At 41.7% G+C, this 14612-nt stretch overlaps 2 protein-coding genes across 2 annotated transcripts; one reads left to right on the top strand and one right to left on the bottom strand.

Annotated features, from left to right (window-relative positions):
• The first annotated feature begins 2611 nt into the window (after positions 1–2611).
• On the top strand, positions 2612–7030 carry gdf10a (growth differentiation factor 10a). Its single transcript, XM_006807982.3, has 3 exons — positions 2612–3145; positions 4677–5830; positions 5972–7030. Exons 1-3 carry the CDS (start codon positions 2911–2913, stop codon positions 6161–6163), a joined length of 1581 nt encoding a protein of 526 aa, XP_006808045.2. The 5' UTR covers positions 2612–2910; the 3' UTR covers positions 6164–7030.
• Positions 7031–9530: 2500 nt separating this feature from the next.
• znf488 (zinc finger protein 488) lies at positions 9531–13189 on the bottom strand. Its single transcript, XM_006808007.3, has 4 exons — positions 13063–13189; positions 12105–12324; positions 11505–11733; positions 9531–11392 (listed from the first exon to the last, which is right to left on the bottom strand). Exons 1-4 carry the CDS (start codon positions 13071–13073, stop codon positions 10296–10298), a joined length of 1557 nt encoding a protein of 518 aa, XP_006808070.2. The 5' UTR covers positions 13074–13189; the 3' UTR covers positions 9531–10295.
• Between the last annotated feature and the right edge of the window lie 1423 nt (positions 13190–14612).

The following is a 14612-nucleotide window of genomic DNA, read 5'->3' as shown; positions in this document are numbered from 1 at the left end:
CATCACTTTGTGGGTTTTTGAGAAACCAAAACATCAGTACTAGAGGATGACTAGCATATAGTTGATCCCTAACAAATTCCCCATGCTGATGCACAAACATCCATTAGACCCCCAGTGTTATTCTCTGGAACCAGAAACTCTCACCCAACATGCAAAGGTGCTAAACTAGGAGCACTTCCAGATACACCATCAGTCCTTGCACCACACACAGACTCAGACACACACAAGCATGTTAATTCCTCACACTCTTCCATTCCCCCACAGAGAGTAGAGCACAAGTTCTGTTTGGTTTGGACGGCCCTACGAGTGGACCTCCATGTTGAACAAACTATAACACACCGTGGCCCTGTAACACAGCCTGAGCGGGGCTTCACAGTTCAGTGCTGCTGCAGAGATCAGTAGACAGTAACAACTTTCGCTCCAGACCTGGCTTATAAAACTAGTCTAGTCTAGTAGCTTTGAATCAGTGCATCTACGATTTTTTTTACAAACGTTTTTACAAAAATCCAGATTATACATAAAGTATTTGGCAATTTCTAATAATGTTTGCATGTCTTGGAGTTTGGAATCCCTCTGATAAAATACAATTAAATGATCAATAATAGGAGATGCAGGGATGTCTTCACTCTGCCATGGCAGTGCAGTGATGCATGCTGTGTGTCATGGTTTCTGCAGTTTTACTTGTGTTTTTAACGCTACTTCTGGTTTTAAGGTCACTTCACTGCATATCACTGCAGCACACTTATCCTGATAAAGGCTGTTATGCATGTAAGCTGGTTATATTTATTAAAATCAAAATGTGTGAATGTGTGAATTCTGATCTCAGTGTGAGTCTGACTACTCGCATATGTGGGGTTGAACAGTTAGTTTTGAATTATGGTGGTTTCTCTGTGGGGGTTTTCTCACATAGCGAAGCTGTTGTCCTCATAGTCATGATGGAGAGAGCAGCATTAATGTAATGCCCAACATTAATCTCACACTGCCCTACATATTCAGCGTTAGAGTTCACAGCCATTTCATGTTGTCTTCCTCACACTTAAACTTGGATTGGGCTGTTTTTTTTCTCCATAGGATCATTTATTTTGAACCTAACGCCCTTTTTCCACATGTCACTTTCCGTCTCTCTCTCTGTTATTTTCAAGATGTTAAGGTGTTTCAGTAGGAATAACTGTATTTTGTCTCAAGCCACTCATTTTGTCTTAAATGCAAAAGATCTCTTTGTTTATAACCATGTGGTGGTTTAAATTATAGCAACAAGACACTCCCATTTTGTCATAATGAAAGAAGTGTTTAATGGCTTGTTAATAACAGGGAAAGACAGTTTGCAGTTAGGCAAGTTTTTTCTAATGATATAACTTCCAAAGAAGCAATAGCATATTGTTCAGTTTGTTTGCGTAGCCATGAGTTTTGATTTATAGAGTGGTCATTCATAAAACGTCTCTTTTAAATCCTCACTGGATTTCTCACAGTTCTTTTTTTTTTTTTTTTTTTTTTTTTTAAAGATGACACTTTAAAATGAGTTTGCTTGCAATCAGATAAATGACCACAGCCATTTATCATGTTTTGTTTTTTAACTCAACGTGGTATGAAGAGCATGTATCTGCGTGCTATGACAAAAGTCTAAAGCACGCCACATCCAACAGAATGCTGCTCTGCTATCACACTAATATGTATGAACACACACACACACACACACTTTAAGAAAATCATGAGAAGGGTCCAACTTTAGGACCTATTGCTTCGGTGTAACATATTGAAAAAGAGTATCCTGTGGGGCCCTTGGGGGCCAGAAAGGTACTAAGTAGCTCTCTCTACGTGTTATTGTGCACGCTTGTGTGCGTGTGTGTGTTTTTGTGTGTGTGGAGAATAACCCGAGAGGCCCAGCTAGTTACAGCCTCTCTGCTGGAGACCACCACTTCCACAAAACAAGCATTGTTGGTACAGAACTCCAGACAGTGGAGACACACACTGGAAATAGCTTGTATGCACACATGCACACACACAAAATAAAAAAAAATACATACACAGCAGAGAGAGGACTTTGCTGAGTTTAGATCCACCAACCCCAGCAGAGGCCATGTTCTGTTTGCCATGAATAAAATCACAGTAAGTCCTTCAAAAGAGTCTCATCTCACAGCCTTTCACTACCAACTCTCTCTCTCGCACACGGAGAAAAACAGCACACAGCATAAAATGTGGATCACTGTCCTAACAATAGCCCTTGGGTGGTTGGTCAGACTATTATTGTAGGTATTTCTATGCTAATTATGTGTGACTGAGAGCGTGTCAAAAGCAGTTACTGGAAATAATGTGGTGAGCTGGAAATTGTGAGGTGGAATTACTTTGCCCACAAATAGAAAAAACACAGTTTGTTGAGTTTGCTAAACAACTGAGTTCAAGTTTTGTCCTGAAACTTGATCTGTGTTTGTGTTCCACTAATGCAAAAGAGCATTAGTGGAACAACACCATCAACAACAACACCATCAGCCTCTGAGAGAGTGTGTGTGTGTGTGCGTGCCTGCGCGCGCGTGGGGGAGGGGGGGGGGGGGTGAACATCATGACCTCCACTTCTGGCTCCGCGCTCTGCCGAGTACTCGTTGGCTCACATGAGTATACGTCAGCGCCTCTCACCGCTCCGGTATAACCCCCTCAAGCCTCTGGCGCTCACAGAGACTCAAGTGTAAAAGTAGCAGCTCTAACTGTTGCCACGGACTAAAACATTCAGCATCCAGGTCCTGCACAGCTGACAGAGAAGAGACGCGCTGGTGAAAGTGAGAGGAGAGGTGCAGCATTTGCGCACTGCTTTTCTAGTCTGGATAGCTTTGGCGCGACTTTGGATAGTTTTGGACTGCGCAGTTTGCCTCTTGGACTTTTTTTTTATTATTATTTTGTCTTCATTTCAACACTGAAATGGCAACTCTCGGCACGAGTTCCTCGCACCTGTTCCTGGTGATGTTTAACTGTTTCCTGGGCGCAGCATCGTTTAGGACAGATGGCAATTTCCTCCAGCCCTCGTCGAATCAGTTCTCGGATGACCTGGGGGAGGAAGTGGTCTCTCAGCACATGTACAGGTTGTACGAGAAATACAACAAGGAAAACCGCCTGAAAGAGGGAAACACCGTTAGGAGTTTCAGAGCTAGCCAAGGTGTGTAAAAATAACAGCGTTCAATCTATAGCCTTAATCAGAAGAGCTCCAAAAGCTTTAATTTGTATTTAATAACGGAATCAAAAATTTAAAAATAAAATAAAATAAAGGTGTGGGTTATTCTTGGAACTTTAATCCAATGCAAACATACAAATGTGTTGGGAGAAGTGTCTGATCCTCACCATTAGAAGTGCAAACACTCTGGGGTTGCGTGTCTCGTCCAGATGCTTTAAATAGGTGCGATTGTTTTGGAACAGTCTGAGAATGCATTTAAATGATTTTGGGACACTGCGGGCACGCTGTGTTTGTGGTAGCAGCTGTGCCCCTTGTGCGCACAGTCTGATCAATTACCCCAGACAGACGCGCAAGAATGCACGTGATTCCCTGCGAGCAGTGTCCGGTAAAATATATCACAGTGAAACCTAAGGGACAGTCGGCCTCTGCGGTTAATACAGGACAAGAGTAACGTCCTGGAGTCGAGAGAATTAAAGCACAGTCGTCCCTCTCTGTCTGCTGTTTTTATAAACACAATTCACAGGCACGTACATCCTACATAGTTCTCAGATAACATATCATAACACCAGTGTATTTTTACTGCAAAAGCTTGGTGTAACCCAAGCAGAGATGTAGGAGTTTTTTGGGGGGTTTTTTGCAACAGTGTAATATCTGTTAAAACAGTTGATTATGTCTTGGTGTCTGGGTAGACACTGCAGGCTGTATTAAGCTTAAGGGGAAGCTTTAAGAGAAACTGAGGTAAGCATTTCCATATGCAGGCGATTCCAGGGTAATGTATATCTTTTGAGTCAGTCTATACTTCCGCTGAACTCTTACACAATGAACAATAACTCTGCTGTTGAAGTAAATGTTCATCATGAATATGTAGCTCTCTGTTCGCCGCCGCCCCCTCCACCCCTCCACCTCTGCCAGCCAGATCCGCGGAGTCTGGTTCCTCTTAAGGGCACCTTCTGAAATCCTACCAAGCAATGAAGTTGTGCACCAGACACTGAGCTCAGTCATGTAACACAACAGTTTAAAGAGAGGTGTTTAATTGTCCCACATTTCTTTTAGATTTTACCACAGATACGTGCTTTCGCTGTAATATGTTAACCATTTTCCAAATGCCTTTCCTTTTCATGTGGGAATTCATTAATGTTTGTTTCCATCTGAGTCAATCAAACTTTATCTAGAATATCACTTAAAGCTCAAATGCCTGAGTTCAAATAAGGTTCAGATCCTGTTGCCATTGCCTGTGCTGGCAGATGTTTCTATTTTCTAATCACAGTATATGTATCGTCCCAAAAGTCAAACATCCAGAAAGTCAGACTAATTTAGGCTAAATTATCCACTCCAAAAAACAGCACTCAAAAGCTTAAGAGTGATTAAAAAAAATAAAACTGCAAAACTGTTTCTGAGTAAATCTGCAAAAAGCATTTCTGGATTTTAAGACAGTGAAATGGAATAAAACAAAAGTTTGCAGAGTGCTTTTCACCTGCCTGCCTCACACTGACTGGCTGATTGATTATTTTTGCAGGTTCTGCTGACCACAGGATGATGTACCGACTAAACCTTACAACCCTCCAGGACTCAGAGGTCATCCTCTCTGCCACATTCCACTTCCTGCTGAACAGACACTCGCATCAAAATCCCTGGTTCTGTAAACGCTTCAAGAGCCCAACCTGCCGCTCCTCAGCCGTGCACCCTTCTCTGTCTATCAGCTTGCTCCTTTATTCCTTCTCCTCTGGGTCAGAGGTCAGATCTGGGTCAATGGGGTCATTTCTAGGCAATGTGACCTTCCACCCCCACAGGAGAGGGGTGTGGCAGATGAAAGATGTGACCCAGGTCATTAAGGAGGCGCGGGACAGGGGTCATCTGTTGGTGTCAATTGAACTGGAGTTAAGGCAACAGTTCAGGACGAAACCAGAGGAGATCCTCTCTGCTGGCAGTATGCCCTACCTGTTACTGTATGCAAATGACCAAGCCTTAGACGAGCCCAATAGTGTGGCTGCAAGCCTACAGAGATATGACCCGTTTAACGAGGGAGGAGAGCCCTCATATTCCTCTCAGCTCCTGCACAGACCTAACTCCTCACCAGAGGTGAAAGGACGCGTGAGAAGGGAAGCAAATTTGCTCTCTGACCCCATCCAGAACAATGAGCTGCCCGAGGTTGACTACAGACCTGATTCATACAGGAAAGATGACCTTTGGAAAAGCACATGGTACCTGACACTCAAACACAAGACTAAACCAGGAAGGAAGGAAAAGAAGAGGAAGAGCGAGGAGGAAAAAGATGTGGAGCAAGTTAGAAAAGCGCATGAATCTCAGGTTTTGAAAGATGGAGAAAGAACATCACAGGGCATCAAAACCAATGATTCAACTGTGGAAAATCTCAAAGATAGCCACAAACTGACTGTCAGTGATGGGCAAATGCATGAGAGGAGAAATGAGGGAAAAGATGGAAAGAAGCACAAGGGAAGCACAAATACACAGTCACCTGTTCTGAGGTTTGATGAACAAACAATGCGCAAAGCCAGGAGGCGGCAGTGGAGTAACACCCAGCACAAAGGCTGTTCGAGGAGGAACCTCAGAGTGGATTTCACAGATATTGGCTGGAATGAGTGGGTCATAGCACCCAAAGCCTTTGATGCTTACTATTGTGCTGGCACATGTGGCTTTCCCATGCCCAAGGTAGGAGCATAATCATCCAAGCCGTGTTATGTAGGTTCTTTTAGTTCACGTGAGCTACACTGATAACCTTAATGTGCACTTTCTAATCTCTCATATTTATTTTCTCATTTTCATGTTTCCCCTTCACTCAAACTTTTCCAGGTGGTGAAGCCAACTAACCATGCCACCATTCAGAGCATAGTCCGGGCTGTTGGAATTATCCCTGGGATTCCTGAGCCCTGCTGCGTACCAGAAAATATGAGTCCCCTGGCTGTGCTCTACCAGGATGAATCCAGGAACCCAGTGCTCAAGGTTTATCCTAACATGACTGTCCAGTCCTGCTCCTGCAGATAAAAAAGAGCTGGAAACAGATTGAAGAGAAACAGAAAAACTGGACTAACATGGACACAACCATACCTCTGTTAAGCGGTTTCCTGATATTGAAAAACCGAGTCACTTTGGCTGTCATTATTCCTCGAGGAACATAGGCTATAGTGAAATTACTTCCATCTCTCGTCCCGGGGCAGCAGAGTTGAAGAGACACATTGTCTGGCATCTGCGCTCGCAAGAGGAACAGAGTCACACATGTAAAGTCGATGCTCCACGTGTGTAACAGAAAAGAAATACATAAAAAGCCCAGTAGTTTTCATTCTGTTTGAAATAATATTGATGTTTCATGGACAGAAATATTTAAGGGATTTTTTTTTGTTGTTTTTAATGGCAGAATGTACTTATTTTTCAAACAGCTCACAGTGAGTTTGTGTTCACGTTTTCTTTGGATGCAAAGACTTTAAGTAAGAGACTGTTACTGTGTCATCAGGCAGCTTATGCGAAAACATACAAACAGTGGAGATGATGAAAAATGTATGCATTTTTACATACTCTGTATAGCTGTTCCTACTTTACAACTAATCACGCCACATTGTACATATATGCAACGTTGCAAGATATTGTACTTTATTGCTGTTTATATCTTAAAAAGGAAGTATCCAATGAACTGTGGAGATCATCTGGAATTCATTTACACCCACCCGCCCCCTCATAACACTTCAAGAATGTTATAATGAAACCAGAAATATTTTTCTATTTTAAATGTGAAACTTGGTTAAAAAAAAAAAGATAATTTCTCATGGTTAGATTATATGTATGATTAGATGAGATTGTACATGTGTATTGTTTAAATTATGAAAAGGTAGCATTCTATAAGTTAGAATAAAGACATAATTTAATCCAAATGCTCTTGCTGGAACATTATTGTTTCACACAGTTTGTTATTGTTGGACATTATCGTGCGTAATGCTTGATTTGTCAGGGTGAACTTTTCTGTCAAAACAATCCTAAAAGGGCACCGCTGTTTCAAAATAGCCGAGCACAAAAGCAGGAAGGTTCCACTCAAAGATAGCCAACATTCCCCGAGAGCCCCCTTGAACCCATTATTACACCTCACCAAAGGCTCATGCGTCTGTTGTTCTTCAAATAATGTGACTGATGCGGCCGCCGCGGGTTAATGGTTGATGGAGGAAGCAGGCGAGCGCATATTAGGACGTCAGACACTTGAAATTCAAAACCCGCTGCACTTCCTCTCTTCTTTCCATGTTCAGAAGCAGAGTGCTTCCAAGTAAATGGTTTTCTTTTCTTCAGATTTATTTTTGTTCTTTTTAAACAGATGGCCACAGATAGATGATCTCAACCACTTCAGTTCAACTGCTTGTCGCTTTTATTCGCCGGAGGAGGAAGCTGACCCATGTGGTGCCAAAACAGTGTGTCAAACTGACACTGAAATGACAGAGGGAACCATTTAATTATTAACTCATTACTCTGTGGCTACATTGCCTTGAGTCTCAAAAGTTGGCAGCTTCCACATCTGCTCTCAACCACAAGTGGCTTTGAAGTTTTCTGCGACTGGACAGCAATTTTGTCTCAGAGGCAGAGAAATTTTGGGGAAAGAGGACGCGAGTCCAAACCCTTGTGCTGCATGTAACTGGAGCTATAATAAGTGTGCCATCCCTCCTTCCAGCATGGCTTTTTCCATTGTAAGCTTTTCCCTTTTCCATCCAAGAGTATTCACCCATTTTGGGAAGGTTTTATTGTCTTAAAGCAATGAATCAGAACAAGTTCATGTGGCTTTTTTTTTTTACAATGATCAGCAGGAGAAGATCCTTTAATGTTAAACTAAAACAAGATATTCCCAAATATGACAGACTCATTAAAATCTGTACCAACAGATACAATAGACAGCGATGCGTCTTTTATAAAAGATTGTGAATATTTTTACTCACATGCATTTTATGTTTGCGTCTGCTCTTTTTAGAGCACCCTGTAGAAGCAGCTGAACATTTCCTTTTAGCCAATAAAAAAGGTGGAGGTCAGTGGTACGATGAAACTTGAATATACAAAGTGTAGCTCTGTTTTACTGAAATTTGAAAAAACGAGATGACAAGAAACACAAAAAGATGATCTTTAAATCCACGTTTGAAGACGGCGGCGTGTGACACAGGAGGGGAGGGAGAGATGCCTGACGTACAAAAGCGTGATTCAGTTTTCTCCACACAAGTGGAAATGTTCAGTAACTGCAAAACCATGTTACGATTTACAGCGCCTAACCACCTTTTAAATTAGGATGATGACTGTAATTAGGGCTTATATAAATCATGTTTACATTAATAGAAGCTTTAAAGTAGGCTGGCTTTAATGTAATGAACAAATTCAATTTTTTATTTTTTTTGTTCCTCCCCACCAAATTTCTTAACTGATCCCATTTACGGTCTGGACCTACAGTCTGCTATTAGAAAGTGAACCCCATGTCAACCGCAATCATGGTCACAGGAGAGTACTTACAATGGTCAATTCCAACCAAGAAAACCACAGTAGTCTAGGCTCACATTCAGAGCGCAAAATGCCTAAAAGCCTAAATGAAACGAGGCGAGCAGGGGACCAAGAACAATATTTGTTTTTCCATATGATGACTGTTCAATTAAAGGAGACCAATACAGCCATTATTAGACAACAGAGGATTTTCTGTGTTTGGGCTGAAATAGCTCTTTCCTCACGTGGTTACTGAGTTCAGAGAAGCAATAGTGCTGTTTATTAGAACATGGCTTCAATAGAGTGATACTGTGTCTCTTAATTGCCCATTTAATCATATAGACTAGGTTTCTTTTTATTGTGAAATATTATTTTCCTTTAGAAACTCTAAAACCTCCATTTTTTACCAGATTGAAATACATTTTGGGACCTTTTATCAAGGATTATTTTAGTAGGGAAACAAGTATTTGGGCTCCTTAAATGTAAGTGCTGGTTTAAAACTCAATACATATTCAAAGGAATAAAATTGTCAGAGGATATTGAGCAGTTTTCGTGTCATCTACATGTTTAAGTTCCTGTTATAAAAGGTGGATGATGTTCTTCTGATTGTAAAAAAAAAAAAGAAGGAAATCTTTTTCCCGGGAAGTTAAACTGACTTAATCAAATAAGGTAGAAAACAATGTATGGGGAACTACATCCCTGCTTTTGTTATAGACTGACAGGACAAGGTCTACACTTGACTTTTCCATGAACTTCATGCCTTCTTCTCGGCTCATTTACCTGCAACAGAGAACTATTTATGTCCATCTGTCCACAGCCTGTCCCTAGTGGAAAGTAAGCGGCACAGGATTGGTGGATAAACATAAAATCACAAGTTCAAAGTGGTGCAGTCTACCTGGATTACATCCAAGTCTGCAGATGAATGATAACTCAGAAGTTTATAAAACTAATAATTGATTTTTTTTATTTGTTTTTTTTTTTTTTTTGAGCGGGCATCCTATTTAAATGAGCTGCTTAATATGGTATTTTTCAGCTCATTTGTTCAAATAGCAGACTAAAATGCTGGATACAGATCTCAAATGCCACAGGAATGTTATACGGCTGCATACACTAAACAACAAACGTGTCTAATATATATTTAAACACACTGAAAGATCAATACAGGGCAAATGGTGGTCTCAGTCGCCTCCTGTTGGAACTGGAAAAACTGACCCTCTGATTTTAACCAATATGATGATGGAACAAAATACACCACAAGCTTTTATTTCCACTTTATATAATTTTAGATTTTAAAACGAATGTGCATACACACTCAACCCATACCTCCTGTATAATTTCGATCGAGGAAAAAGTAAATGGTCTAAATAAGAGGATTGCTTTGAGATATTTGTGACAATCATGAGCTGTCCTTGAAACCTCTCTGTCCCTCCTGAGTTTCATAAGGCACAAAATAACTTAACATACTGAACTAGTGGACAAACTGCACTGAGATCAGTTTACACGCACCTCTATCGTCATCTAGTGGACAAGCTGTGATGGGCATGTGTATCCGTTTTGTTATTATACAGCTACCTACATTCAAAGATATACACTAAAGTCTTGCCTTGGGTTGGAGTCGAAGCTTGTTAAATATGAGAAGCATTTAGGTAATAAATAAAGAGTTTCTTTCCCCTCTCTTGTCTCAGTTATGGGATGTCATGTGTCTTGACAGGTGGTGCCGCTCTCGGAAGTATTCGTGGCAGATTGGACAGGTAAGTTTCTCCTCCCTTCTTCTCCTCACCTGAGACTCTGCGGCGAACTCCTTTTTGTGGTGAGAGCGCATGTGAAAAACGAGGTCAGAGGTCATGCGGAAGGACAGGTTGCACTTGGCGCACCAGTTCTGCACCGAGACACCGAATGTGGTAAAAGTCGGAGGAAGGATCGTGAGGGACGATGTGGTTTGCAGCTGAGCGCCTATGTTTCTAGACCAGTGCTCCGGCGCGTAATGGAAAGCAGTGTTTAATGCTACCTGTGAGGGTACAGTCTGTAAGTCACTGCTCAGGATGTTGGAGGGTATCAGATTATTGTATCCCACAGACGTCCTAGAAGTAAATGCGTTCGTCATCTCCTCCAGGCGGCTAGAGGGGGCTGTTGAACCTCTGCTGGGGTGAACCTGGGGGTCAACAGGAGAACTTCTTTTACTCGGTTTACAAAATGCGCTTTTCTGTTCGCCTTGGCTGTTCGATATCACCAGAGAAAATGCACTGTTGCTGCTTAAATGCATGCTAGAGCCCTCCCCTCCTGTCTCCATCCGCGCGTCCAGCTCTCTGTCGTGCGTAAAAGTCCCCTTGGATTCATCACCTTGAACAAGCTCCTCACTTTTACGTTCCAAAAGATCCAGTTTCAACGTGTCAGCTTTCCGTTTCCCCTCAGCTGAAGGGCTGTCTCCTGCTGGCTGGTCGTAACTCTTAGTCGGTGGTGTAATATTATCATCATTTGAAATATTAGTCTTCTCTAACAGAACAGTTTTTCTCCATTTTGGATAAAGAGTTTCCTCATACTTTCTCTTCTTTGGGGAAGTCTCCGCGTCGTCGTTGTTTCCAGTTCTTTTGTGTTCCAAATCTCTGGCAATGTTGTGGAAATCTGTCACTCGGCGTTGCCTCTTAATTTCCACGTGCTTGTGCTCATAAAGCTCGCGGCTCCAGGTGTCAGTCTTTACGTGAGCACAAAAGAATCGGCAGTGAGCCAGGAAGGGATGCTCGTTTTTGAAGACCTGGTTACATCGCCCACATTTTAATTCTGAAAGAAAAACGAAAGACAATATGATGTGACTGTTTTTAATAATTTCCATGATTTTGGAGTGACATAATATTTGATTTAATCGTGCACATGCATTAAAGGTCAGTCTCACCTTCTTTTGACTCTTTTGGTATTTCGGTGAAGCCCAGCAGATGAGACAGCTCGTGGTCGTACCAGATCAGCAGCTCTTCTTCCTGCCGGATGTCCCGGGTAGTCCGCACGTACAGCTGACCCCCTTTCAAAAAGGCCTCTGTGTTCTGCTCCTCGCCGTTGCGCGCAGCTTGCACGAGCCGCAACCAAGACAGCATCAGGGCAGAATTACGCATGGCCTCAGGATCGACCTGTTGATAGCAACCCCTGATGTTTTACTCAGTGTCCCGACTTAGAGGATTTTTATTCTGTCTTTCTAAGAGCCTTCTTGTAAATTATTTAAATAGTTAATTGATGGCAGATTGCATCTTTTAATGCTGAGGTGATTTTATACACATTTTTTTCTTTTACTGGTCAGTACAATAACACTCAAAATACAGCTGGTCAAAACAATCCCATAATAACACAAAAACTTGGATGTAACGTATGACAATTAAAACTATATACATCTGAAAAACCCTTTACTTTTGGAATCATGTCACCGTTGAGTTATATAGTAACTCAGTAAAGATGCTACAAAGTATAGCTGCAAGACAGTTTATCACAAATTTGTCATACGCACCCTGAACACACAGGATTTCGCTCTCTTGTCACAGGATTTCTGCGCTATGAAAGCGATAGAGTCGTAGAAAGTGTTCTGGAGCACGCACGGACCGAAGCACGTGCCTGCAGGGATGCTGCGCGCAACTACCACACTGGTGTAGAGATCTGAAGAATGCTGGAGGAATTTACTGTCGCCGGTCCAGATGGACCGAGGCAGGAAAGTATGATCCATCGTTAAACTGTAATGGAATAGTTATTGTTAGTAAAGGTGAAGAATTACTCCTAAATAGTTTAAATTCATGTTGTTTAACAGAATGGCAAGATAACCTGGGGAGTAGAGCAATCTCATTATATTTCCTGTTAAAATCAGCCTGGAATAGTAATTATAATTTATATCTTGTCTCAAAAAAGTGTTTTATATGAAACACAAAAAAGGTTGGATTTGTGCGATGTGCAGTTAGCCGGTTTGGATCTGATCCAAGCACACACAGAATTCCAAAATCGTAATGAAAATAAATTAGCCCAAGTGTATTTTATTTTTCATTTGCTAGTAAAACCGAGGGTACCACTGCGTAGTGAGAGCAGCCGGTGTCGAGGCAAAATGATTACCAACGTCCTTTGTCTCAGTTTTCCCTCGGTTAGTCCTTTTGTCTCCACATCTGCCGTGGAGTCCAGCTGCCTGCTCAACGCGCAGGATAAGTTCAGTATGTTTTCCATAATGTATAAACAGCATAAACGCTCTTAGATTGCGTGCCTATTGTTTTCCCTCTCTCCAATCAATTAAAAGTACGCAATCTTTTAGGTTTGTAGGCTATGGTTTAAAATATTGACAGCTGAACCGCACAGCATCATGACAGAATGTGGTACCGATCTAAAAATCACCGATTTGGTTTTTGTTTTTTTCTTCTTCTTCTTCTTCTTTAATGTTGACATTTAAGAGTAAAAACGCACATGCCTGTGTTGGCATGCGAACTCACCCGCCGGACATGGAAGAGGATGTTTAAGCCGTTTGGGAGCCAAGGAAGTTGCAGCAGGTGCAGCGGACCTCGGTGACGAAGCCTTCCCGTTTCTTGCTGACGAGTTACTTATCCGGCTGAATCTTCCTCCGCACTGTCGTCTCTCCCCTCTCTCATTCCCACTTATCCTCTTCAGAGAGCGCACTGAAGCGTGGCGCATTGATGCAAACGCGTGCGCGCTCGCTCACGCGCTCACTCACGCGCCTTCAAATTAGTCTTTTATTAGTAAATTTTCCTTTGTCTGGTTTACAGTTCCCTTCCGTGGAAAAAGGGAAGACGTGGGTGCTTGTTTGGACAGAACAGTGATTGCTGGTTAATAACGCACATTTATGCCTTCTTGTACAGCTGACCTGAACACCGCTGATGGACAAAAGTCATATTTTCTTATGTTTCATATCAGGTCTCAACAGATTATTTGTTAATTTTATAGTGTTAACAAATAAAATAAATAAAAATAAAAAAACAAATAAAACCACAAACTGGGCAAAGCAGCACGCTGGAACAGCCCGCTCTTTTGCCAGCATGCAATTAATCATATATAAATCATAATGTGTGCATTGTGGTAATCTGTCGTGTCATGGTTTTAAACGAAAGGCGCGAGTAATACTTCGAGACTGCACTTCAGCACATGCACGCTATGTGGGATTGAGCGGAGAGGTCTTGGTCACGTTTCTGGAGACATTGTGTCTAGCTACGAGAAACTGGTGGAAAATGTCTAATGTGGGCAGTGGGAAATTGTAAAATTGGCCGCTGTTACATGACATGATGCAGGGTGGTCTGGGTTTGCCACCAGGCAAATGCATTATTCATAAACTAAATGTTTCTGTCTAATGAGCATTTAATGATTATTCTGCATCAAAGCTTTGGTTTTTGAGTAAATGTCCTGGTAGTTCGTGAGCCAACTTTGTGTAACGAGAAAGTGGGGACGCAGAAGCCTCGGAGGGGGGACTCTTTGGTCGCGCTCCAACTGTCTGGTTAAAGTACTTTTACACTATAGACTAAAAATAGTGTTTTACTTTGGATTAGAATTCATTTTCTTCCGTTTGTGGCAACGTATCACAATCACAGGAACACTTGGACATCCTTTCAGCAGCACCATGTCCTGTGGATATGACGGTATTGAGCAGCTCTTTGGATTCGTTTTCTTTAAATTAAAACAATCTATGAACTCTTTGATTAACATCATACAATTCACTGACTGCGCTGATAAATAGGAGACCATATTCGATTTTAGGCCTTTGGTAACTGGTATATTAGAAAAGACATGGACATAAATTTAATTATTTATGTATAATACATCTGATTTGTGGTCGTCTGATGTTTCCAACTATGAAAAACAAAAAATCAAACCACACTAGTAGGACATGACACTTTTTCCCCATCTCAGAAACTTTATTTTTGACAAACTGATAAGGCCAAAGAGAAAATCCCCAAAACGAGGATGTACACAGCCACTCTCCCCCCGTAACAGTTTTTGAGGAAAATAAAGTGGAGTTTTGTGTGTCTCCTCG

This window comes from Neolamprologus brichardi, chromosome 13 (genome assembly GCF_056152115.1).
Source record: "Neolamprologus brichardi isolate AB-2024 chromosome 13, ASM5615211v1, whole genome shotgun sequence".
Lineage (NCBI taxonomy): Eukaryota > Metazoa > Chordata > Actinopteri > Cichliformes > Cichlidae > Neolamprologus > Neolamprologus brichardi.
Note: the sequence above shows the minus strand (reverse complement) of the source record. Positions and strands in the feature narration are given on the sequence as shown.